General features: G+C 52.4%; 1 protein-coding gene and 1 long non-coding RNA gene across 2 annotated transcripts in view; one reads left to right on the top strand and one right to left on the bottom strand.

The window, feature by feature from the left end:
* Nucleotides 1-19504, bottom strand: part of NEURL1B (neuralized E3 ubiquitin protein ligase 1B) — a 29480-nt gene extending 9976 nt beyond the window's left edge. The window contains exons 1-2 of the mRNA XM_019635978.1: nt 19320-19504; nt 857-1402 (exon numbers count right to left, since the gene is read on the bottom strand). Coding sequence (XP_019491523.1) covers nt 857-1402; nt 19320-19350 — 577 coding nt within the window. The 5' untranslated portion in view covers nt 19351-19504. The remainder of the gene's footprint in view (nt 1-856; nt 1403-19319) is intronic.
* LOC109379413 (uncharacterized) lies at nt 18782-23643 on the top strand. The gene is made up of 4 exons (XR_002123199.1): nt 18782-19110; nt 21672-21797; nt 22779-22905; nt 23336-23643. It is a non-coding gene; the product is annotated as an uncharacterized LOC109379413 (long non-coding RNA).
* Nucleotides 23644-26584: the final 2941 nt, after the last annotated feature.

Raw genomic sequence — 26584 nt, 5'->3', positions numbered from 1 at the left:
GGGGTACAGAGAATGGCGGGAGGGATCACAGCTTAATGGGTCTGGGTTTCCCTATGGGGTGACAAATATTTTGGAACTAGATAGAGGTGGTTGTCAACCGAATGCCACTGAATTGCATACTTTAAAATGGTTACTTTTGTGAGAATTTTACCTCAATAAAGAAAAAGTAAAAAGAAAAAGCCTCAAGATAAGGGCAGCAAACTTCTATCCCCATGAGTTTCACCACCAAGATTTCAGCCTTAGTGGCTGCTGTCTCTGTTAGCTCCAGGGCCACACTTGTCTGCCTGCCTCCCCGGTGGACCTTGAGCCCCTTAACAGTGGGCCTGGATCTGCTACATCTGGATACTCAGTGCCTGACAGTGTAGGTACTGGAGGATTAGGTCATAAATTAGATTGCAGAGTGAGGGAGTGGATGTGGGAGTGAGTGAATGAGTAAGTGAGCAAATGAATTAATACATAAATGAATGAGTGAATGAGCAAATGGACAAGGGAGTGAAGGAATGAGCAAAGGAATGGATGGAAGAATGAGTGAATGAGCAAGTAAGTGAGTGAAGGAGTAAATGAATGAATCTGGGCCAGACCATGGACTCTGGACCCAACTCGTGTGGGTCCCGATCAGGCTTTGCAATGCAAGTCAGCTAACCAATTCGTGCCTCAGTTTTCTCATCTATGAAATGGGGTGGCGAGTTGTCGTGAGAAATAGATGAGTTAAAATGTGTCAAATGCTTAGAACAACACCCAGCAAAGTGAGCACTCCGCATTTGTATGAAAGAAATGCACATCCATGCACACACAGAACCACTGCCTGGTCCTCAGGGTGACGCCCCGCCCCTTTGCAGAGGGATCCGCGACCTACCGAGGAGCTGCACCTCATCGGTGATGCCGTAGACATCGATGAGCGCCCAGAGTGGGCCGCCCACGGCCACGCCGCAGTGGAAGAGCACGGGCTCACCGTCGTTGACACTGTAGAAGACGCGGCCATGGCGGTCAGCCCAGTAGGCCAGCACGGTGTCGCGCAGCGCCAGGTTCTCAGGCAGCGCCTTGGCCCAGTAGCCGGGCCGCGTGACCAGGTCAGGGCAAGCATACTTGGGGATGTCCTGGGCGCTCATGAGCGACGGGTCATGCGCCGTGAAGCCAAAGCGCAGCGCACCGCTCCAGCCTGGACGCACCGCCACCAAGCGCAGTCGCACCTGCTCGTACAGCCGGATGGGCCTCTGCGTGAACGTGACCCCGTTGCAGAAGCTGTTGCGCCGCGTGGCCCGTCGCGAGTGGCCGTCCAGCCGTACGTTCTTGCCCTTGGCCTGAGCGTGGAAGCGCGGCGCTTCTCCCAGGATCGTGCGCCGCTCAGGTCCGGGCCCGCAGCACGGCCGGGTGGCCAGGAGGCGCGCCTGCGGGCTCGAGTCTGCAGGAAGAAACAAGCGGGAGGATTAGGGCCCTTAGGAATTCTGCAGTCTCGATTCGTCTTTTAATAATCATTTCCATTTAAAATTCCATTTTAATTAGTCCCATAATTGATAAACTTGAGAAGGTTCCAGCCACTCAAATTAGCCCAATGCTGCTATCATGGAGTACTATACCCACTTCACAGATGAGCAAACAGAGGCTGTGTGTGTGTGTGTCTGGTGAAGCACTGTTGAGAGCTGTTTCACTCCCAGACATACCAATAGCAATGCGCTTGTTACAACAGCCAGGCTAGGTCCAACTGACTTCTCCATCCCTATCAAATCCTTCCAAACCTTCCTCCAAGGGTCACTTTGGGCAGCAGAGTCCATCCAAAGGCAACAGGGGCCTTGGATTTGTGGGGAGGAGTGGGTGTCTTTGGCTGCTTTTCTCTGTGCAATTTTTGTTCAAAAGCAAGGCAGGGAAGGCCATAGAAAGAATGCAGTTTCGGGATCCTCTGACAATAGCAAGGATGCAGCCTGAAAGTCCAGCTCTCCCGCCCTTCCTGGCTGTGTGATATGCAGGAGACCCTGTCACTCTTCTAGCCCGTTTCCTTGCCTGGGAAACGGGGACATTACTTAACTCACACATCTGCTAAAAGATCATATGAATGAAGTTTCTAGAATACTGCCTGGCACAAGGATGTGCTTAATAGGCAACTAATAATATGATCATAATACTGAGGCTCCACAGAGACCCAAGCTAGAATTCTGTGACTTTCCCTCCCCTGTACCCACAGAAAATGAAGGCACTCTTTATAAGCAAGGTGACTTTTCTAGAACATACACCTTTCAGGATTCATTTCTAAGGGAATTTTGCCCAGAAGGACCTGGAGAATCTTGTGACAGTCTGTTTTCAAAGGATCTCGGTGCTGGCCATGAATCCAGGCAGCCTAGTATTGGAGTGACGGCTTCATCCTTCCCACCTTCCCTCCTTCATCCCAGGGGCAGTTTCTGGGGGGCTCTGGCCACCAGGGAGGTGGCAGGGTGGGTAATTACTGGAGAGTCTGTCCAGCCAAGTACAGTTTTCATAGCAAGTGCTCATTAATTGCAGGCAACCCTTGGCATACAGTGGTCTGTAGTCATGGGAGAAGAATGGAGACCCTAGGGAGTAACAGGCCACTCCAGGGACCACTCCCCCCATACCCAGCCATGGGGTTCACTGTGCTCTGGGCACATCGGGGGGCTCAATTAACACTGAGGCTAATGGCAGCGCCGACAAGAGAAAATAAAGAGGGAGAGGCAATGACGAGGCAGGCACACCATGGCTTGCTCTCCCCAGACCAGAGGGGAAGGTCCCAGTCACCGAGGGAGGAAGCCACGCTGAGAAGGTGCGAAGCCTCTACAAACGGAAGCCACTGACCCACAGAAGACAAAATATAAGGAAGAAGCCAAGGTCCCACATGAGAAAAGGAACTTAAAGGACTTGAGTCATTCATCTATTGTCAAACGTTTAGTAAGCACCTAGTATGTACCAGGAACCATGCCAGGCACTGGAAATACAGCAGTCACCAAGACACATAGTGTGCCCACTGTGATGGTGCTGACATTCCAGACCACCTTAGGCATGAGCAACTATAGGGCCTGGAGGAGGCCTCGGACTCAACAGGGCTGGGGACAGAAGGTGACACCCACAGAGCCAGGTCTTGAGGGAGGAGATGGAACATTCCAGGCTGAGGGAACACTAGGGGCAGAGAGGGGTAAGCTGGACTTTGTAGCCAGGGTAAGTATAATACTATGGTAGGTGTGGCAGAGGGTGTCGGAGGCTGGGCAGTCAACTGCCTCACAGGGGTGAGGGGTGAGGTTGCCATCAACATCACAAGGACCAGACAGGAAGGCTCTGAATGCCAGCCAGAGAGGCTCAGACCACACAGCATAGGAGAGAGGGAGCCACGAAGGGCTTCCAGGAGAGCAGGCCAGCACTGCCTGCCAGGGAGGGGCCCGAGGCAGCAAGGAGGGGGAGACACAGAGCCAGGCTGCAGCCATCTCCGGAACCACGAGGGGAAGAGCAAGGGCCCACTGGAGAGCTATTTCATCAGGACAATAATCAAACAAGCGGGGGAAATACCACAGGGCATGAACCATCAGGAGAGACGGCTTAGGGACTTCAGAGTCCGCGTTCTCCTTGCACGCACGCCACGGCCTTGCCCAAGCCACCAGCTTCTGGGCTGTGGCCTTTACCCGTGTGCAACAGACCGGATTCCCTCCAAGGTCCCCACAGCTGGCAAACGCTCCAGGAAACATTAAATATGACCACAGATCAAAGCCCTGCTGAGCACCAAAGACCACAAGCCACTCTTATTTGATTATTTTGATCTCCCCCTGCCATCACCGTTGTTTTGCCAACCTTATCTCTCAATCGGCGAGTTTCTATACTAAACGACTTGGAAATCCTCAGCAGATGCTCTTTCAGAGCAGCCTCGCGATTTAAATGAGCGCCGGGATTGGGAGAAATCCTGCTTTGTTACTATAAGGGAAAGTTTTGTGCAAAACCAACTATATGTTAGGATAAAATGCAGCCAAGTAACCAGCGAAGTTTACATATTTGTTTAATCTTGATTATATGATCCAACTTCCTTCAGGGAGTGAGGATAAACACTATTTCCCCCCCTCTGAGGCCAGAGCCCTGATGTGAGTTAAAAAAGAACCAGAGTGAAAAAGTTTCTAAGAGGATGTGTTATTTACACAAATTGAAAATGCTTAAAATAAAACAGCAACAAGCAACCTCCGAATTGTACACCAACATCTGCTGTTACCTTGGCTCAGGGCAAGTAGCTTCTAGAAAAACAGCAACATGTGAACACAGACCCCCAGGTGCCCCGCAGAACGTCCTCATTTGGAGATATCAGCGGAAAACCTGAACTTTAGTGGTTAACTTACTGTGATAAACCCGGCAGCCACATTATAGAAAGTTTGGAAATAAGGAAAACTCCCCTCACTTTCACAGCCTAACTTGCACTGCATTTTCATGGTGCCTGCCCAGCTCTTATCCACATAAGAACCCTGGCCGTGGTTTATGCTGGACGTTCTCCATATGTGATTGTAGCTAATCTCAAAACAAAGCTTCACCTACAGGATTACTGTCTCCATTTTCCAGGAGAAAAACAAGCCTCCAGGCAGCAGAGACACTTCCCACAGCTGCAAGGAGCAGCGCTGAGATGTGAACCCAGCAATTTCTGACCCCATTGCTCTCTCCTCCTGCCCTAACTTCCTGAGTCGTACGGGAGTACTAACTAGAGAGTATTAAGTACTCGTCTAACTTGACTGCAATCAGAGCACGCATCTAATTTTGCTTCCTGCCCTTTTTCTAATTGAACACTACATGAAAAGCTTTTGCCCACATGGCTCCCAAGCATTCGCCGTCCTTAGGTTTCATGGCTGCAGACTATTTCATCAAGGGCCAAAATATCTCCCACCGCTCCCCTCTGGGAGATCACCTGAGCTTATCTCCCCCAAATGGCTCAATCTATGGCACAGATGTTCCCAGCTGCTGGCACATTGGGACCAGATTCAACTGACACCTCATCACTGGTGAGAAAACCTCCTGCCAGAAAGAGGCCACCACACGATGCCAGGGACCAGACAGACTCCATACCCCTTTTCTTCCAGGCAAGGCTGAGGACCCACTGGCTTTGTGGGAGTGCTGCCCCTCCAGCCAGTGAGCCCCCCTCCTCTTCTGGTCAGGAATTGGGCAGGGTGTGGAGGGGTTTCTTTCCGTGAGGTAGGAACCGTGAAGGCCTCTGCAGTGGTCCATCCTGTGCGTGGGAGGAGGGGGGCAGTACAGACCCCACTTCCTGCTTAACCAAAGGCTGCTCCAGCCCCACCAAGACCAGAGGGGAGGGTCTTTCCAGTCAGGGAAGAAATGACCCAACTCTAATTTTATGGGAAGAGATTTTGGGGGGTGGGTGATGAGTGGCTATGGATGGTTAGGGAAGAAGGACTCTGTTCTGGCTAAATAAATGCTGCCACTGCCCAGCCTTGGGCAAGTCCTTTAGGAAGACAGGTAGACATAAGAGCTGCTCTCGGGGCAGCTGTGTGATTTACTTGCATCAGTGCTTTAGAATGCTCTCCTTGGGCTCTGGGTTCGAGCCTATGCTTTGCTGCTAATTTGTCTGAGGGGCTTTGGGCCAGTCATGTAACCTCCTAAGACTGCAGATTTTCATCCCTAAATGATACACAATCCCAAACCCCATCTCAGGCTGCTAGGAGGGGCAGTGAGAGCACAGGAAGATCCCAGTGGAAGTCCTGGCACATAGTAGATGCTCACTAAACATTCATTACCTTCCCCACGGGAAACACCAGGTCCAACCCCCTGTGAGCCCCTCACTTCCACCTCTCTAGTGATTTTTATTTTCTAAATCTCAGTTTGAGAGGTGGTGAGAAAGAGCACAGGCTTGGAGTCAGACAGACCCAAGTTTAAATTCTGGTTTTGTCACATCTTAGCTGTGTGATCTTGTGGTACATGCTTAATTTCTCTGGGTCCCCCAACCAGACCTAGAAAACTGGTAAGAGTCATCTGTATGCTACAAGATTGCTCTGAGGACGAACGAGGCAAACTCATCAGACACTTGGTACGTGGCACATAGTAGGTGTTCACTAAACACTTGGTCCCCCTTTTTAAGCCCTCTTATTTAGTTTCTATGACAAGAAAAGGCTTATTCCTGAATCAGAAACGTCTACTTGGGGGCCTGGGGAAATACATCCTGAAATGTTTCTTCTGTGGAGGGCTGGCGACCTTGGCCGGGAAAGTTCTTTTGAAAATCCTGGGGTCGCTTTCGCTTGGCATCCAAGGACGGAGGCCTATTTTTAAGCCATCTCAGCAGTGTCCCCAATGTGTACCGTGTGACCCCCTGAATGAATCCCACTCATCACCCCAGTGCAGCCTTTCCTCTGCTCTAAAAAGAGCCTGAGGAAATGGCATTAACCACCGGGGGGGGATCGCAGGAAGCAATGACTCTGGCTTCTCTGGCCTCCAAGGTACTGGCATTCAGCAGATGGCATTCTGGCTGAAATTTTCAGCAGATTCTGCTCCACAGGGAAAGAGAGTCTCTAGTGGAAGCACAGGCTATTCTGCACCCTCGTTCTCACAACTAGCCCCTGACCGCGCCCTTATCATGTGCCAGCGTGGGCCTTTCTGGATTGGGTTGAGTCTTCAGGACAAACTGCAGGGTACATTTTACCCCCTTCACTTTCCAGATGAAGACACCAAGGCTCTGAGAGGCAGCGACTCGGCTGTGGCAGGAGAGAGCCAGGCTCAGGCCCTTGTCCCACACCCACCCCATCTCCAAGGCAGCCCTGTAACTGTTGGGGGCCGGGTCCTGGGCCTTGACAGCCATACAGGCCTGTCTTTCCCCAAAACACACCCACACTTCACACATGCCATTTGACATATGACATCAGGGGCTTCCTGGACCCACATAACATCCAGCCTCAGGCTGTGGACTTCAAGCGAGAAGTCCCTGAATTATGCCCAAGTCTACAATTCAAACCAATGCTGTGGGCAGTAGGAAGCCACATGGGACGTGTGGATGTGTGTGTTGTGTGGCGTGTGCCTCGGAGAGGAAAGGCAAGGCTGGTATCTGGCGAGGCTTCCCGCCACCCAAAGCAGGGCAGTGATATCGGTCTCCTTGGGCAACAGGGAGCACCTCTCCCACTGGTGGCTTTGAAAGCGGGCTAGAAAACAATAACCAACGGTCCCTCACCTCTGCCAAATGGGGCAGTGACATGCGTCCAGGAGACAGATGCCAGCTTAATGGGACTTTATTCTCTGTCTCAAAGGCCTGGTCACCAGCACCCTGGATGGAAAGGGGCTGGCCCACATGGGAAACCGTCACTCCGCTCCCCTCCCCTTTTCTTTGCAAACAAAACTGGTCACCCCAGTGCAGCCAGTGAACTCCTGTCAACAGCTACAAGGAGGCCTGGGCGGGAGGCCAGAGGTCACGCGACACTGCTTGTTGGGAGAAAAGCTGGCTCCTTCCAGGCCCGAGTGGCAGCCTTCTTTGCTCAAGTGGGCTGGATGCATTGAGTTCCCAGGGGGTGAGGTCATTCCAACGCCCCCTCAAAGTGTGCTCAGTGGCACTGGGATTCCCAAGCCTGTCCCAACCCTCTGCTGGGCCCCTTGACTGAGGACTCCTCTTGATAAACGGACCCAGGAAACTCCAACCTCAGAGGCGCCAGCTCCCAGGGTCAGGGCCCCGCTAACGACGGGGTGGGGGGACGTGCCTTCATTCTTTCTCAAGTACATCATTTCCTTCTTCATCTGACATGTATGGAAGCATCCGCTGCATGCTAGGGCCTGTGCTGGCTGCAGGGACACATGTCCTGACAAGTCACCCACAGTCCCTGCCCTCAAGAGTGAGAGACCAGCAGGGGAGAAATACAGGCGCCATGACTGCACAGGGTGGTCAGCAGGAAGGGCTGGGGCCAAGGGGACGCTCCTCAGAGAAGCCACTCTGCAGACTGAGGAAGACGTGGCTGGAAGGATGATAAAAGATGGGGAAGTGTGTTTCAGGCCGAGGAAACAGCACAGGCAAAGGCCCAGAGGTGAGAATGAGCCGAGTGCACTTGGGGAACTGCGAGGAATACTGGGCAGAAAGCAGAGGGAAAGGCGGAGAGGGAGCCGGGAGCTGCGTCACACAGGGACTTGGAGGCAACACAGACGTTCCTGCTGAAGGCTCGGAGGGGCACTGCAGTGTTTGGAGCAGGCAGGGAGCACCTGAGGATCTACCTCTTGCAAGCATGAGATTCAGGCCCTGGGTCTTTCCAGGGAAACTGTGTCTTCCTCTCTCCCCTGCCTATCGAAAGGACTCGGACAGTGGGAGTGAGAAAAGCAGTCCAGGTTTCGAAAGTCACGTGCACAGTCCTGGTCCTTGGCACCTGCCTCCCCTCCAGGCAGCCCCACCCCCACTGCACCGCCCCCCACCCCGGGGTAGCTGCTTCGTTGGCCGAATCTGCCAGCTTCCTCCTTTTTGCCTTGAGGGTGGCCATTCCTCCAACCTGGGTGATGCCCAGAAGCCTGGCCGCTGGCTAACCTCGGCCCCAGGTGGGCACCTTTCAGGGTCAACAGCAGCGCTGCAGCAGAAAGCTCCCTTGAACGTCACTGTTCTCACTCCTGAAGCTGAGACAATGTTTCATAAGCCCCACCGCTGGGCAGTGCTTGCGGGCACCGAGGGGTGGGGATCTCCTTGGTGGCACTCCCACTGTGTGCCAGGTGCTGGCCGTGCAGCCCACCCACTCATTGCCACTTTTGCCAGGTGGCTCCCAGGTGAGGAATCGAGGCCCGGAGAGGCAGACGTCCTTGCCTGTGAGGGCGGCGCCTGTCTTTGAACCTGGTCCTGTCTGACCCTGGAGGCTGTATCCGTCCTGTTTGATGCCTCACGCCTCCCCAAGGTCTCTCACTTAACCCCTGACCTCCAAGGAGAAAAGCTCGACTATGTACAAGTAGCTCGAGCCACCTTCTGGCCAAGGGGGTGGCCGGTGCCCTGGCTTGGTCTCAGGGAGGGGCAACGGTGGTGGGGGAAGTCATCAATCAGCTTGTTTAGAGCTGCTCAAAGGCCTTGGTTTGGCAGAACTTGGGATGAACAATAAACAAAGCTTCTAAAAACAGAAAGTGGGTGACTGATTATAGTGGGGGATGGAGCCCCAGGGCCTAAGGCCCTACGGTCTGGCAAAGGAATTGGGGGTGGGGCATGGTCAGAGAGGCTGACCCCTCCCAGGGGGCGATGCAGAGACTGACATCTGCCCACCAGATCTCCTGTGATCCTCCTGTAGACCTACTGTGAGTGAGGAAGGGAGGCTCAGAGAGGTAGGGAGAGCTGCCCAAGGTCACACAGCCAAGAAGCGGTGAAGTTGGCATTTGAACCCTTACCAGCCCGGCTCCCAAGGCTAGGAAGAAAGAAAGAAACTATGGCTGCTTCGGGCAAAGTGTAGAAGTCATCCCTGCAGGAAGAACAAGAGCACAGTGCCCGGCACACAGTAGGTCCCCAACTGATGCTGATTCCTTCCCTGCTGTGTTTGGCTCTGAGGCCCACTGAGAAATGCCTCTGAAGGGTCCCTCTTCCACTCTGCTTCCTCCTCTGAAGACCCACTTTCTCTTTTCTCTCCCCCTCCTCCATCATGCTGGCCTTCCTCCAAATGCCTGAGGGCTCACAGGAGCATGTGGGTGCCGAACGAGGCCTGTAGGAGGCCTGCGTGGACTTCGGCCCCCGTTATTCAAAGAGGTAAAGGATATACGTTGGAAATGCAAACTCTGGAGCCTTGATAAGAATCTCCATATATTTTAAGCTCTGATGATCTGAGGGTGGTGGCTCACTGGGGCCTCTCTACCGCCCTATGGACCCATTGCGCAGATGAGGACATTAGGCCCAGAGGGTGAGGGGCTGGCCCAAGGTCATGCGCAAGTCCACAGCTGGGTCAGCATTCAACTCAGGTGTGAATCCAATGCCCGTGTGTGCTCTTGACCGGTCCAGGCACACCTCAGAGCTCCTGCGGACTCCATCCTGCGGTTCCACTGCAATAAAGTGAGTAGAACTCTTTTTGCTGGTGGAGGGTCTTGCCTTCCATTTGTAAAAAGGCAACTTCTGGGGAGAGCAATACAGTGAAGCGCAATAAAACAAGGTATGCCTGACCGCAGAAGTGCTTTCCTAGCCAACCAGCAGGTGCGTTAGTAGTGGATCCCAGGGCCTCGAGAGGTGCCACACAGCAGGACTTCTTGGTCTGATTGCTCCTCTCCCCACATCAATTTCAGGGGCGCAGATGCCTTGCCTTCAGGGGCCACTTATGGAGTCCTTGCCTTGGGTTGGGCTCAGATGTCTCACGGAGTCTCCTACTTATTCCTCATCACAGCCTCATGAGGGAGGTATCGTCATTATCCCCATCCTAAAGATGGGGACATGGAGGCTCAGAGAGGGGAACTGACTTGCCCAGGGTCACACAGCTTAGATATAGTAGAACTGAGATTTGAATTTGAGACTCCCTCCAAAACCAGTGTCCTTTCTAACCACCTCTCTTGGGATTCCAGCCAAAGACCACATCTGTAATCATTATGTGACCCTGCGCAAGACTCTGGTCCTGGGAACAGAGCCCCTGGGTGATCTGTGTCCAGGGATGAAGGCCTGTGCCATCCCCAGAGACATGGAAATTCTGTTCTCCCATTTCCCGCCCTTGAGTCACCCGAACCTTGAGGGGAAGGGAAGTTCTCCTCTGGAGTGGAAAGTTACCCAGCAGACAGGGTTTTGGAGACACCGGGTATGTGTGTGCCCACCCATCTCATAAATCTATCATCCTTGGGAAAAGGAAAGAAAACACGTGCCTGGGGGATATAATTATGATATAAACAATGTGCAATGTTGAGGATGTAAACAAAATACACTTGTTAATAGCTGTGGGCGTTCTGCCAGTTCTGAGTGCCAGTGCTGCCCCAGACACGCCCACCCCACCCGTTCCCCCAAATGGCTTACTCATTAAGGAACTTTCCCCTGCTGCCCAGAGGTGAGGCTGAGCCACCCTGAGGCCTGGTTATCAGAAGGATGAAGGCAGAAGAAGGGATGAGGGTGAGGTGTCCAAACCCCACTCAGAAATACCTGTTGCTGAGTCTGCAAAAATGCTGAGAGTGGGAGGTTGTGGGGAGGGAACAGACCCGGGCAGGGGCAGGTAGCTTCATCTTCCTGTGCCTCAGTTTCTGGATCTATAAAATGGGGCTGAAATCTCCCAGTATGCAGACCTGGCAGGAGGATTATAGAAGTGAAAGATCGTCAAGGGCCCTGCAGGCGTTTGTCAGGGGCGCACTAGACAGCACTCCCCATAACACCCTGGGGTCAAAGCTGCCTCAACGGACAATCCATCCTAGGTCCATCTGACGCTCCAGTTGCCTCTGCAATGTCCATGTCAAGTCCTAGCTGGGCTGAACACCAGTGCCACTCCAGCAAGAGTCGCTTCCTCCCGCCGCCTTCTGTCCACTTGCAGACAGCTTCCACGGTTGGAAAGGTCTTCCTTTGACTGAGCTGAAATCTGCTTCCACATGACGTCCACAGTGCCCTTCCCCATCAAGCCTGCCCCCTGGCCTCAGGGGTCTGCAGGTGGCTCTCAGCCTCCAGGGGTCCCCAGGCCATGCTGCTGGGATTCATTGCCTCCTGGGAATGACACGGCCCTCGCTTTGCTGTCTAGGAAGACCTCAGACATCAGCTGGATCCTGATCTGCTTTGAAAGGGGGTTGGAGGTCTATACATCCGACCTTAGGGAATATCAGCTGAGGACCCCACAGTGAACCCACAGGCCACCTGAAGACTGCCCCCACCCTGCCATGGAAGGATGTGAGAGAAACAACTAAAAAAGTAGGTGTGCAGCTAAAAACATGCCAGGATTTCTAAATGCTTACAGGTTCCTGCTCAATACTCTGAAGGCTTCCAGAGCAAATATGAAATGCCCCCCGCTGCCCCCCCACCCCAACTGGGAAGTTATCCATCCCACACCTTTCCTTCTAGCCAGACTATCTGAGCTGTGTGCCCTTGGCAAGTTACTTTCCCTCTCTGTGCCTCTCTCTCTGTTCTCTCAACAGTTATATGGGACTAATAATAGCAGCTATCTCACAGGGCTTGTCCTGAGGGTTAAATGCAGGTACCTGCTTACAACAGTGTCTGGCACAGACTGGCTGCATGATACAAGTTTGCGGTTATTATTATTCTTTCGTGTCTGTCTCCCTCAGGAGCGTGGGGCTCAGCAGGACCAGGGGCTTGTTTGCCCAGTGAACACGTAATCGTAACAGGTGCCTCGTGTGAACATTTACTATCTGTCAGACGCTGTGCATGCCTGAGAGGTAACATCATTATCCCCTTTCTGCAGAAAAGGGAATCGAAGCTTAGAGAGGTCAAGCTGCTGATCCTGCTAATAAGGTGCAGGGCTAAGACTCAGACCCGGGCATGGAGGAGACCTGCCTGTGCTGTTCCCAGCTCTGCTGGGAATGACAGCACAGCACGGGGGGAGCCTGGCTGCAGGACGACAAAGGGCTGGCTCTCCCCTAGCCCGCCGCCCTTGCTGACTGATTGGTGGGGGTGAAGGGCCTGTGAGCTCAGGGGAAAGGGTGGGGGTGCACGGTGACACCTGGCAATGGAGAGTGTGTGCGGCTGACCGTGGGCCAGTTTTTACCAGGCGGACATGTCAGAACCTGGAGCCCTAGCTGGGCAGGAGGAAGGGGTTCACCCCTTCTCTAGGGCGTGATTCCCCGAGGCCACCTCCAGCTTTTGAGTTCCAGAGTCTACAGGCCTGGGGTGAGGTGGGGATGGACGTTTTCCCCAGGCAGCTACATTCTGGCTGCTGTGGACAGAAGTCATTCACCTTCCCAGGACAGAGAAGGTGAGAAGGTGTACATGTGTGAAGGACTGCTTACGGGGGGCAGGACTCAGGAGGAGGACGGAGGGCAGTGCCCCCTGGTGATGGAGGCGAAGGGGCTTTGGAGCCTGGGGTCAAGTTCTGCTCTGCCACTTTCTGGCCACCTGACCCAACCAAGGCAGAGCTCGGTTCCTCATCTGTGAAATAGGAGAGCACGTCTGGGAGTCTGGTCCTGGTTTAAATGGGATGAAATAGAGAAAGGGTTTGGCGTGGGCAAGCCGGTCAAAGCTCTGACTACTCTGCTCCACCGCCCAGGTGAGCGCTTTCGACCACAGGGCTGCTGCTTCTCCGCTTTAAGCTCTAACCACACACCTGCCTTCTCGGCTTCTATTTTCAGTCAGGATAGAGCACAACTAAGTAGAGAAAGCCCTTTGGTCCAAAAGAGGGCAGAGCTGACTCTTCTTGTCCATGGAGAAGATTAAACAGCCTGTTCTGAGCAGTCCTTGCAGCCCAGCCCAGCGCAAATGCTATGTCCCTGCTGGCAAACGAAACACACCATCCCGGCGGGGAGTGTGGCAGCTGGGAAATCTAAGACTCCCGACTGCTCTGGCCTGGAAGAACCATCCCCCACACTCCGACCTGACCCCTGACCCTACATGCCAGCCCCACTTGCACTGGTACCCCCAGAATGCCACAGCTCCCCACATATGGCCTGCTCTCCCTCCCCTCAGGCCTTTGCACATCTAGCCCCTCTGCCTTGAACAACCTTTCTTGGTCCCTTCTCTTGGCTGGCTTCTCTGCTTTCTGGTCTCTGCTGGAGAGACTTCTCCTCCAGGAAGTCTTCCTGCAGTCTCCTCTAAGCTCTCATGCCACTCCCCCCACCCCCACCCCCAGTTATTGCTGTAACTGCCTGTCCTTGTTGGTCTCACCCCTGAAACCTTGAGTCCCTAAACCCAGGCTATGATTTCAGGCTCAGCACACAGCCCCGCCTGGAGGTCTGGTGGACAAATGAAAACTAGAAAATGTGACCTGCCAAGAAGATTCTCCTCATCAGAAATCAGGTGCCTCGGAAAGAGCTTGAGAAACCCTGGGGGATAGTTGTCAGCATACATGAAAGGGATACCCCTCAGTCCAGCCCTGGGCTCCAGGCTCAGGGTCGCCAAGGCTTTCATGGCAGGAAGTGAAGGGCGCTGGTCAGCCAGCCCCGTCCAGGGACCCCTGGGGCAGGCTCAAGGCAACAGCGACAAAAACCATGACAGTGAATGCCCTGGGCACTGCACTAAGACTGCCTGCTCTGGGTAATTCTCACCACTGCCAGCCGTGAGGGAGTCACCCCCATGCTCCCCGTTTCACAGCGAGGACACTGAGGCACAGACAGAGAAGTACCTTGCCCAAAATCACTCCACTGAGAAATGGCTGAGCTGAGATTTGAACCCAGGCAGCCTGACTGCAAGATCTGTGCTCTAGACCAGGACACTAGACCTCCCATTATAGTTGACCAGTGAGTGGTCTTATGAGCCTTAATCACTGCAACCCATGATAGAAAAACATTTCACGCTGTGACACACACACAATACACACACACACACACACACACACACATATACCTGAAACAAAGGTTTATGAAGCAAAAATACTCTTACTACACGAATGCACTTGATATTTTATTCTACGTCATTATAGACGGCTCGGTCTGGTGGCTAAGCCTTGTTTGGGGCGCTAGGCACCAACCCCTCCCTCTCTGAGGCACAGGGTATGAGCACCTATGCTCTCCAGTGATATAATCAACTAGTTGTCCCATTCTATTAGAACATTCTATTCCTCTTCTACCAGCAGCCAGCTCCATGAGGGCCGATACCAGCTGGCCATCTCATTTGCAGCTGAACCTCCAGTGCCTGGCACATGAAGGTGCCTAATAGATGTCAGATACATGAATGAAGGTGCACACACAGGAAGATACACAGCAGAGTACACCCCAGGGTCACCCCAGCCTGGACATGTGACACTTAAGTGGAGATCAGGGTGGCCTTGGGGTGACAGAACCACAGAAGATGCTAGAGATGATATTCGAGTGGGGGAGGCAGACAGCAAGTTGAACTTTCCTTCAGGTGTCATCTCCTCCATGCAGCCTTCCTGTACTCCCATAGTCCCAGAGATCCCTCCTTTCCTGCCAGGGGAGAGAAAGTGAAGGGAGGAGGAAGAGGCTAAAACCAAAGGAAGGCACCAGTTCCTTCTGGCTCCTGATTCTCCACGGGCACTGGACAGACTCAACCCTCTTCCTCGCTTCCACTGATGGATGAGACCACTCCACCCTTCCATCCCCACTCCAGCCCCAGCAAACCTGTGGGCTGTCACCAAGAAGCCTTGACTTGTCAGGCCCCCAACAACATGTTGACAGCCTTGTAGGTTTCAGGGCTGCCGGAGGAACCACTGTCACTAGGGCCTCTCGCTCAGCGGGAAGGGAGGGAGGCAGATGGGGCAGGGACAGGGGAATGTCACTGGGTTACACATAGCTATTTTGATGGCTCTAATGAGAGGGACAAAGGCCCCTGTCCTCCCAAGGGCTGAGAAAGTCCAGATCCAGGGAAAAGAGTGGCTGCCAGGCCCCCGAAGCATTACCACCTGCTGCCAGGGAGCAGCAGACCTGACCCCCATGGGCCCTGCACCCATGCGCTCCTAGTCCACGGGCTCTGCGGGGACAACATCCGAGGGGTCCGGGTAGGAGCACGCACCCCCCCCTCCCATTCTGGACACAGCATTTGTAGACTGTCCGCCTAGGTTAGGAAGACTGGTTCCCCCCTCACTCTGAGGATAGTGCCCTTGTCCTTGACCTCTCTGAGCCTCCATGTGCCTCCCTGTAAAATGGGGATAAATAGAGCCTCTCGCAAGGGTTGTTATGAGGATTTAAAACAGACAATAAGGGCTTGACACAGAGCAGGGTCAACACACTTCCCTGGCTCCAAAGCTCCAGGAAGCCAGGTGACTGAAGAATACTAAGAAGGCAGCTGACTTGCTCAAGCATGGACCGGCTTAATGATTAATCTGAAGGGCTGTTTGAATTCAGCCTCCTTTCCAACCAGGCCTTCGGCGAGCCCCAGAGGCACACTGAGGGAAGGGACTGAAATGTGCAGATGGGGCAATAAGGGGAAGACGGCCTCCTCTTCCTCAGTCCTTCCCTCTTCTCCCCCAGGAATTCTGCCCTCCACAGCCCCACGTGTTTACACTTGCCTTCCCCTTACAAAGCCCAGGGTAAGGCTAATGGAGTCCAGAGAAAAGGCCCATGTGGTTTTAGGAATAAGATAGACCCTGGGTCTTCTAAGCTCAGTTTTGCCACTGCCTAAGTGTGTGAGTTGGGGCAAGTGTCTTAGCCTCTCTGGGCCTCAGTCTCCTCACCTGTAAAATGGGGAACAGCACCTCACATTGCAGAATTGAATTGCAATTAGAAAGAGAATAGGTGATGCACACAGCAGGAGCTTAGCCAATGCGAGTTCCCTGCTGAACCCTACTCACTTCTATTTATAGGGCATTCATCTGAATTGCTGATGCCCTCTGCCAGGGCTGCCAAGGGGCGTCCCTGCAATCAATCATAAAGGACATTCCCTTTCTTTGGTGTTTCCTTATTGTACACAATAGCACCCCGTTTACGGGATTACGGGGTGCCCAATAAGTGTTATCTGAGTCACGGATTGGGAGGGTCCTGCATGTCGGAAGCACAGTTCAGGACTTTGGAGCTAAATAAACCTGGATTTCAATCCTGGTTCTGTCAGCTGGATGAGCCCTGTGAGCTCTGGGTTCCTTATCTGTAAGATGAAGATGATAATCCCTACCTTGCAGGGCTGTTGCAAGAATTAAGTGCATTCATTCATTCAACATTTACTGAACATCTACTATGTACTAGCCACTGCTCCAGGTGCTGACTACATAGCAGTGAATAAAAAGACAACATCCCCCCTGTTTAGACAGTCAGCAGCTAACTACCCACATGGCATGGCACATGGTGACCCAGGAGAAACACAAAGCAGGGTGGGAGGAGAGAGAGGGCAGTGCTGGGGGCACTGGCAGAGACCTGAAGGAAGTGAGGTGGGAGCCATGTGGAGGTCTGGGGGAAGAAGGTTCCAGTGCAGAGCCTTAAGGAAAAGCGTGCTTGGCATGTAAATGAAGCCACATACGCAGGAACCCTGGCACGGAATCCAGGTGCTCAGCAAATGCCAGCTCTCTATTTCAAGTCCCGTAAAAGGGACCCCACGCATGTGTCCTTTTCCTGAGAATGAAAGCACAAGGATTTCTACGGGGCAAGGCTGAGCCGAATGTTCTTTTAGCCTAAGATGCAGGCAACATGTGAGCTCCATTGCCAGGTTTTGAGCCCCTGCCAGGCACCAGCCTCTGGGCCGGCAGGCAATCTAGTATATCACCCAGTGATACAAGATGTCAAGACACGACCTCTGTCCCGAGGCGAGCTGTGGAGTAATCACAATGCAACGTGGTCAGATGAACAAGCAGAGACTAAAGAGGGGATCTAGGTAGCGAAAGATAGGATTGGGTGTGGGTGGTCAGGAAAGGCTTCCTGGAGGAGGAAGAGATTTTGAAAGATGGACAAGAAAGGATATTCCAGGTGTGGGGAACATCGAGTGCTGAGCACAGCGGTGTAAAAAACGGCACAATGTGTGTGAGAAACGAATCCCAAAGAGGTCAAAAAGTAATAAATGGCCCTTCACATTCTTGGCAGCTGCCACGTGATGTGGCTCAGGGATTCCAGCTCTGTCCCCTTCCTCAAACTCAGTGCAAGCTTCAGCCCCAGTGGACAGTTTGAATTGTTCACACTGAGCTACTGCGGCAGGTAACCAGCCTAACCCCAGGCTCCCAGCCCAGAGTGGCCTAGTCCACAGAGTGAGGGCCGAGCTGGATGGAGACTACATCATCTCCAGCTAGTTAGCTCGCCTGGCAGTGTCTGTCCCTTCACCCACCCCAACCTGACCCACAGGTGGCAGAATGGCTTTTTTACTACAACAGCACAATTATTTCTTAATTAAGAACACCTACAAAGGGGCCCATGCCTCCACCTGATGTCTTTCTGGCTGGGAGATGCTGCAGTATTTGCCAACATCCTTGGACACCTCCTGCCTGGGTGGGTGGGTTTTCCTCCATTGGGCAATAGCCCTGTCAGTTAGAGGTGGAGGCCGCCCTCCAGTAAATGAACCTGGGCTCAATCCTGACTCTGCCACTAACTAGCTAGTGACTTCACCTGAGAGTTTGGAGGTTTGAGTGCAGTGGCCTGAAAGCTGCCCAGAGGCTTATAAAGTAGGAGTTGGCTTCTCTTCCATAAGCTGACCTTGGAAATCCAGGGCTCAGCATTGTCCGTTTCAATCCTCTCCAGGGAAAGAAATAATTATTGTTTGATATAACACCTAGAAGGGAGCTATATGAGAGTGTTAGAGCAGAGATGGGGTTATATGTCCCTCTCCTCCTAAAACCTCACACTAAATTTATCCACAGCTGACTTGCTTCCCCACTGACTTTTGTGCTTTAAACACACACACACACACACATACACACACATACACACACACCCCTTACCTTCTGCATAAAGGATGCTACAAATACCCAGCCTTAAAACAAAATAAAGACTTATTCTAAAGACTTGTGGGGTGCGAGGAGGGCTGGCAGACAGAAGCGGGTCTCACGTCAGATTCTCCCCCTACTAGTGGTGTGACCTTGGGTGAGTCATTTCCACTCCTGAGCCTCAGTTTCTTCATTTGTAAATCTGGGGTTCACATATTTCCCTTTCCTGAGAAGCTTCTTTGCATACCCTCTTTGCATATCGCACCGGGATATGCCAGACACAGAGCCTCCAAGCGCTGGACTGTCCGCACAATTACCGGGTATTCTCTAGTAAGGCCTCCTGTGCCTCCCCACTCCCACCCGACCCCACCCTCTACTCCCTTACTTTGGCCCCGGCAATTCTACGGTGGTTTTAACTAGGGGGCGATGCGCTCTGCAGCGGCGACTCCGAGGGGCTAGAGTCCCTAGTTGAGCCGACACCAGAGGGGGGCGCAGCCGGGGTGCGCGTGGGAACGTCGCCAAACCAAGGCAGCTTGTGCCGCGGGGGCGGTAGGCGGCTGGAAACTGGGGTACCTCTGAGGCACCCCCGCTCTCAACAGCTGCAGTCTCCACACAACAGGCAGCGCTGGCCGTCGGAAGCCCTGGGGAGCCCGGCTCCAGTCACCCCCCCGGGGCGTCCCAAGCTCCCTCATCTGCGCCCTCCGGCTGGAACAAAGGAGAGGGGGCGCTCGGCATCGCCCCGGCTCATCTGGCCAAAGCCAGGAGAACAAGGCCGAGGGTCCCCAAGGTAACCAGGACGCTGCACCCGCCCTCCCAGAGCGCAAAGCCCAGCCGCGGGGCGCACGCGGATTTGGGGTGCGGGAGGCACTGGAGACTCTAGCCCGCTGGACGCCGAGGGCTCCAAGGCGGGGATGGCTCTCCGGAAGTCACCCAGCGGTTACCCCAGGGAGAGTAGAACCCCAACGCCCGCCTCCCGGGCAGTGCTCCCTGGCGTACCTGGCAGGGTCCTGTGCACCGTGTTGCCCATCACTGCTTCGGGGCGCGGCGTTGGTGGCGGCGCGCTCGGGGCGCACGGAGGCTAATTACGCGGTGAACCGGGGACCCAGGCCAGGGTCGGGCTGCGGGGCATCACGGCTGCACCGGCAAGCCGGCGGACGGCAGCTCGGGCGGGAGCCGGGAGGGAGGCGGTGGCTGCGGGAGGAGGAGGCGGAGCCACCGGCTCGGGCTAGCGGGCTCCGCCCCCACCTTCTGCCGCCTCCAACCTCTTAGGGCGGGGCGGGGCCGAGGCCGCCGCATCTTTTGAAAGTTTGCGTCGGGCGGCTGGAGGACAACCGCCGAGTCTCCCGCGCTCCCGGTTCCGGCGCCTGGGGCTGCTAGGCACGCCGGGCAGCTGGGCGCCCTGGGATGCCAGGCTTGTCAGTTTGCTGGCCTTTTTTACTCATTTATTCCAATATTTTGAGAAGGCCTTCTGTGCGCCAAGCCCTCTTCTAGGCGCTGGGCCACAAGGGGCCAATCCCTCCACCAGGCAGAGCACAGTATGCTGAGTGCAGGGGGTGGGGGACCTACACACACAGGCAGAAGGTCACCTCAGACAGTATATATACTAAAGGGCTTGAAGAAGGCAGTCCAGCCAGGTGACTGGAGCAGGAGTAGGATCACGAACCTACAATTAGGAGAAACATAAGCAGTGTCCAAAGGTGGGGAGGAGGGACCCCGTATTCATGAATCCTTTCACGCATTCATTAAAGTGTTTATTGAGCACATCCTATGTGCTGGGCACTGTCAATACAGACAAAGCATGCTTAGTGGTGAAGACAGAAATAACAAGCAATTAAGATCACACAATATAATGATCAAAGCCAGAAAGAAAATAAACAAGATAAGAGTGATGGGGTGATGGGGGGGGGGCTCAAGGAGAACTTGGGGGACACGTCAGCAAGGAATCAACCATGGGGAGAGTGTCCCTGGCAGAGAGAGTAACAGGCATTCCTGGTTCATTCATTCACCCCACAGGTATTTTCTGAGTACCTCTCCTGTCTGTGCAGGAACCCAGACCACACTCAGCCGGAAGTGAAGCCTGCTAATCTCTGCCCTCACTGGGCTCCATGGTGCAGATCCGAACACTGAGGCTCAGGAGGTGCAATGACTTGTCCAAAAGGCCCAATTCCGAACCAGTTTTTTTTCTGGCCCTACATTCCATGCTCTTGTATCCCTTAAGACTTTATGAAATATGCATCATTACCTCCACTTCACAGATAGGCAATAATTCTCAGAGAGTGGAGAAGTGCCCAAGATTCCCCAGCGGGTAAGGGGCACAGCTGGCCTAGAGCTGTGTGAATGAAAGGGGGGCAGGAGAGCCTCCCGCCCTGTCCCCCAGCTCAGCTGTTCCTGTGTCTACTGCCTGGAGTGTCTGACCCAGCCCAGAGTGTTCTCATTCTTCAAGATTAGCTCAAAGCCCGCGCCTCCAGGAAGCCTTCTCTAATCCCCACCGTGCCCTGACTTATCATGTAGGTCTGAACAGAAGGTTGTCTTGTAGTTGAGTTGCTAACTTCTCATATTACAAGTGCTCTCTCGTTACTTTTTAAACACAAAGTCCTGTTTGGGAAAGGTGCATAAGTGCGACACAAACTCAGTCCATGTGAGTTTAGGGTGCATATAGAGACCAGACTATAAAAGGAGTCGAGGAAATTTCACTCATATAAAGCAATGCAGTGCGAATGGGACTTTGTGACTGCAAGGGAGGCAGGTGTGGTACATGGGTCTTTTGAAGGTCACTTTCGGAGCACTCAAATAAGTGGCAATGTTGTGCAGTCACAAACACACACCTCCAGCAAGTGAAGCCCCAACTGTCCTAATGTTATGCAGATGGTACCTATAGAGGGGATGCAGTGTCCAGTGGTCACCTGACACATGGACCAAAAGGGCTGTGTTTCACATCTGGGTCCCTGTGAATGAGATGTGCTCTAGAAAACCAAAAAAAGCACATTCCACCCCCCCCCAACCCCACCCCCGCCACACACACCACCAGATGTTGGGGACACTGGTGTCAAGGTCACCTGTGAAAAATTTGAACCAAATAGTTTCTTGAAATTTGAGATTGGGCAAAAGCAGTCATTCCAAATTAATATTTCATATAAAAAAGATTTAAAATATGTATGTCTCTGTAAAGAAATACATATTTCAAGTAGATGTCTGACTATTTCATCTATATCCCTTAAAGTTTATATTATTCAACTTTATTTTGCAATAGGGATTGCCCTTCACCTTTATTGGGGTTGTCTTATATTGGGCATATATGGTAGTTGCTCATCCCTCTGAGGCCATGAGGCACTTTGTCTTTTCCTCCAGGGCAGGTGCGGTAGCTGTGACCCCTCTGTGTGCTCTCCAATGACAAGTGGAAGCCTCCTGTGGGCAGGACCCAGGCTGTGTTCATTTATGAATCCCCAGTAGCCAGAACAGGACTGGCATACACAGGTATACTCAATACACATTTGAATAAACTGACTATAGAGATGTATTGCTCTAAAAGGAAAGAAGGAGGAAAGGAAGGGAGGGAAGAAGAAAGGGGTAGGAAAGAAGTGCGAAGGAGTGAGTTTTAGTTGATAGTAGCCCTGGACTCTGGTGTGATCAATAGTGATAGGTGCAGGGAGAAGCAAACACACAAACAAAATAGGGATGCATTAACAGAAGTACAGTCTCTAGAACAAAGGTGGGGCAGGTGGGAGAGAGAGAGGTCCATGTTACAGAAGGTATGCAAACAATCAGGGGACGGGGGCACATTCCTGGGCAGGGAGAGCAGCCTCCAGTCATAACTAACCTTCCTGGCTTTGACTTCCACACCCCTCCCACCCTTAATCACATCCAGAATCACACAAATTATGCCACCCTCCCTTGGCACCAACACCCATGCTTGGGTTGCAGGGGCCCCTGGGTGGGGCTGCTGTCTTGATTGTGCAGTGTTGGCGCAGCCTCCCAGGGCAGTGGGTAGAGGGAGGGCTCTGGCTGGGCTTCCTGGCACAGTTCCCTCTGGGCATGCCCTGGCAGGCCCTGACCCCATGCAATAGCAGGCAGTCAGGTGCATCTTGTAAAAAGGGTGCACACTGAGTTGGGGGGGTGGCATCAGCCCACCGCAGATACCTAGGTGAAAAGACCCCTTCCTCTTGGGAACCCAAGGGCGTTTGCTCAGAATCCTCCCAGTAACACGAGAACCCATCATCCAAACTGCAGTCAAACCACAAAGCTCCGTCTTAAAATTGCTACAGGAAGGCTCTGCTTTTCAGCAAACCCTGCCTATCAAACCCTTGATTTCCAAACCCAGCATGTCTTCACCCACAAAAGCAGTATTTCTCAGTTCCTAGTTACAAAGTGCCAACCACATTGCGGGACCAGGCTGCGCCCTTTGAGTGAGCTTCCTCACAGCCCAGCAGCGTGGTTATTACAATTCCTGTTTTATAGGGGAGGAAACCCAAGTGCGAAGAGAGGAAGAAACTGCAGAGTTCATGCAGCCAGGAGAAGGCAGAGCTCAGAAGGTTCTCCAGTCTCTGTAAATGAGGGCCATTGATGCTGTCCGAGGTGTGGAAAGGTAACTGCCCTCTTTCTCCCACCTCCCCCCAACAGTTTCTGGCCCCCACTTGTTCTGCCATCACTGGTCCCTTACCTGGGTGAAATCCCAGCAGGGCTCTATAAAACTCCATCTCACGACCACTGCTGGAGCACCTGTTCTGTGCCAGGCTTAGGGTCAGACAGTGCAGACAATGGGGTGAGCAGCCACTCTTGCTGGGGACAACCAGCAAAGACTGCCCACCATACCCCAGCTGGTCTGAGAGAATCCGGCAGTCAAGGGGAAGTGGAAAGAGCTGGGGTCCTGGGCCAGCCAGGGGTGGGTGACTGACAGGGAGCCTGCCTCCCCTCCCAGCCCTGAGAGTTCCTACAGATGGACCATCTGTGGAAACCCAACACCTGGGGTGCTTTCCAGCTCACAGAGCCATTTCCCTTCCATGGTCTCCTTCCAGCTTCATGGGACCCTCTCTGCCCATTTCACTGATGAAGAAACTGAAGGTCAGAGAGGTGAAGGATTGGCCCGTGGGAACACAGCTGGATGCAGTGGACTCAGACCTGTCCTGGGACGCCACAGCTGGGTCTTTCATCCCACTGACCCCTCGCCTACAGAAGGAAGAGGCTCCTTAGGCCCAGAGCAAGGAGGATCACACTGCCTTACGAGCTTTATAATTGGTATTGGTGTCCAGGAGAACAAATTCTTCCACTTTCTTCTTCTTTTTTTAAAAAAATGTCCTTTTCAAAAAATAGCTATCCTTCACCCTTGGTGTGTCCACATAGATTTTACCACCTGTTATCTAAGTTACACACACACACACACACACACACACACACACACACACACACACCTTTTAGGATTTTGACTAGGGTTGTATGCATTGAATCCATAAATCAATTTGCAGAGAACTGACTTTTTAAAATATATTGAGTCTTCCAATACAATAGTGTGATGTTGCTACAAGGATGGACACAAAGACCAAGGGAATATAATAGAAAAGAGTTGGACACATGTTTTATGCTAAATGTGACACAAACAAGGATGGGGGGTTAGAAGGACAATCTTTTCAATGACTAGTGCTGGGCCAACTGGATATCAACATAGAAAAAAAAAAGAAACTTGATCCCTACCTCATACCACTTGCAGCATTAATTTCAGGGGAATTGTAGATCTAAATGTTAAAGGCAAAACAGTAAAACTTGCAGGAAGTAGCATACGACAACGTCTCCATGACCGGGGAGTGGTAGAAATATTCTTCAACATGCCACAGAGAGTGCTCACCATCAAAGAAATGGATAAAATTTACTACATTAAAATTGAACATCCTTTTTTGGTCAAAAGACATTAATGAGAAAATAAAAAGGCAAGTTATAGAGTGGGAACAGATATATCACACATATAACCAACAAAGGACTTAACTTGTTTCCAGAATAAACACAACTACAAATTGACATAATAACTCAGTATTTGAAAATGGGCAAAAAGCAGGCATTTCACAACTAGAATATTCCAATGGCCAATCAATGTATAAAATGGTACTGAATCTCATCAATAATAGAAGAAATGAAAAATTAAAGTGACAATGAGATAACACTGAGTCACGTGGTTTCCCAGCCAGATTGGCTAAAATTTTAAGTTTTGATGATACCAAGAATTGGCAAGGATGTAGAGTAATGGGAACTCTTTTGTGGTGCTGATAGGACTTTAGAGTGGTACAATGACTTTGGAAAACCACTTGGCAGTATCGTTACGGTTAAACATATATCTACCCCCGTGATCCAGCAAAACCCCTCCTAGATCCACACCCAAAGAAATGCACGCTTATATGCACTTAAAGACCTGCTTGTAAATGTTCGAAATAGCCCCAAACTCAGAACAATCCAAACGTCCATCAACAGTAGAATGGACCAATAATTTGCAATATATTCATGGAATACCATACAGTAATGAGAAGGCATGAGGCACAGCTTCACACCAACCTGATGACCCCCCAGGACTGTGTTCTGTGAAACCAGCCAGGCACCAGAAAACACGTGCTACAGGGCTCCATCGATATCATGTTCCAAACCAGACAGGTATAGGTGATAAGACTGTGCAACAAAGCAAGAAATCCGTATCATAAAATGCAGGCTAGGAGTCACCTTTGAACAGGATGGAGGGGTACCAATTGAGAAGACCTGGGGCGGGGGACAGTTTCCTGGGGAGCTCAAGATGTTCCATTCCTTGCCTTGAATGTTTGCTTTTTGATAAATTATTAAGCTGCACGCTTTTGTTTCGACGCAAGCTTTACCTACACACAATGGGCTTCTGCGTGTTATATTTCACAATAAAAAGTTTAAAAGAAAATAATTTTTTTAGGGCACGAAAGGGAAGGTGATCTGAAAGAGTCTAGCTCCTGAGGGAGGACCCCCAGCGGCAGGAAAAAAAAGGTGGCGTGAGTAAGAAACACAGAAGGCACTGAAGCCTTTTTTCATCCAGGCGTCAAATGCCTTACCCACCTTAGAATTCGAAATAGAATTCAGAGAGATGGTCAATGCAGAGATACACACTGGCAGGTTTACGAATTGAAAGATGGACTCATATCGTTTCCTGACTGAAAGTCAGGCAGACCCGGCTTTGCGGTTTGGCAGAGAGGGTTGGCTTTGCCGTTCAGTTTGCATGGTGGAGTTTTCGGGAAAATGAATGGACAGCATCTATAGCTTCAAGGTGGTGATGAGATTTGATTTAAAGCCGTTGTTTGGTCCGCAGTGTGCTGGAAATGACGTCCTTTGCAACTGTTTACATTGACGAAGAAAACATTTAGATGCCAACTAAAAATGTTTGTGCATCGTCTGAAGTTTTCAAAAATTTTTTCGGGGCGATGGGAGCCCCAAATTTGAAGAGCCCTGTCTTTCCAGGTGTTGTGAGTAGGCGGTCGGGGGAGAGAGGCAAGAAGGGCCCTTTGGGGTAGGCAAGCGCAAAGGCCTGTAAGCCCAGCTGTGCTGGGAACACGAGGGAGGAAGAGTGGGGATCTGGCCAGCGGGGAGCCCTGAAGAGTCATTCCTGGGGGCCTGAAGGAGGGGGAGCAGGAAGAGGATGGAGCCAGCAGGAAGAAAAGGCAAGGGGCTCGGGGCCTTCTGAGGAGCAGGTGGTCCAGCAGGTGTAAAAGAACAAAGCGAGGAAAGGGGGCATCCCTGGCCCCCCATTGTGTGTGGCCACAGCTCTTGAAAAGACCCAACAAAGCAGGCCCCATACTTAGGCAGCTGCCTGGAAAAGGCCTTGTGCCCACCCATCTGCCGCCAGCTCCCATCCCCCATGATGGCCAGGGTCTCCCAGCAACATTGGCCCTGTCTTCGCCAGATGGGGGACAGGGGAGGGAGGTGGAAGGCTCCCCTGCCACTTAGCCCTCTGCCTAGGGACAGAGAATGACCTACTCCGACTACTCTGGGCCACTCTGTCAGGGAGTGGGGCTCCTGTCTAGCCCAGCTGGAGTCCTTGCTCCTGCGGAGGGCGACACCCTCTCTGGTCTAGGCCTCCTGCCAGCTCCGGCCACTCTCTGGTCTCAGGCGCTGCACTTGAGGACTTGAGACTAGCAACGAAACGGACCAACAGCAGTTGCCGAATATGAATGAATGAATGAATGAATGAATGAATGAATGAATGAATGAACGAATGAACGAGGGAGTGGCTAACTGAATGAAAGGGATGTCCAAGCAGACAGGTGGCA

Source organism: Hipposideros armiger, unplaced genomic scaffold (assembly GCF_001890085.2).
Source record: "Hipposideros armiger isolate ML-2016 unplaced genomic scaffold, ASM189008v1 scaffold_25, whole genome shotgun sequence".
NCBI classification, from domain to species: domain Eukaryota; kingdom Metazoa; phylum Chordata; class Mammalia; order Chiroptera; family Hipposideridae; genus Hipposideros; species Hipposideros armiger.
This window is presented reverse-complemented; position numbering and strand designations above follow the sequence as displayed.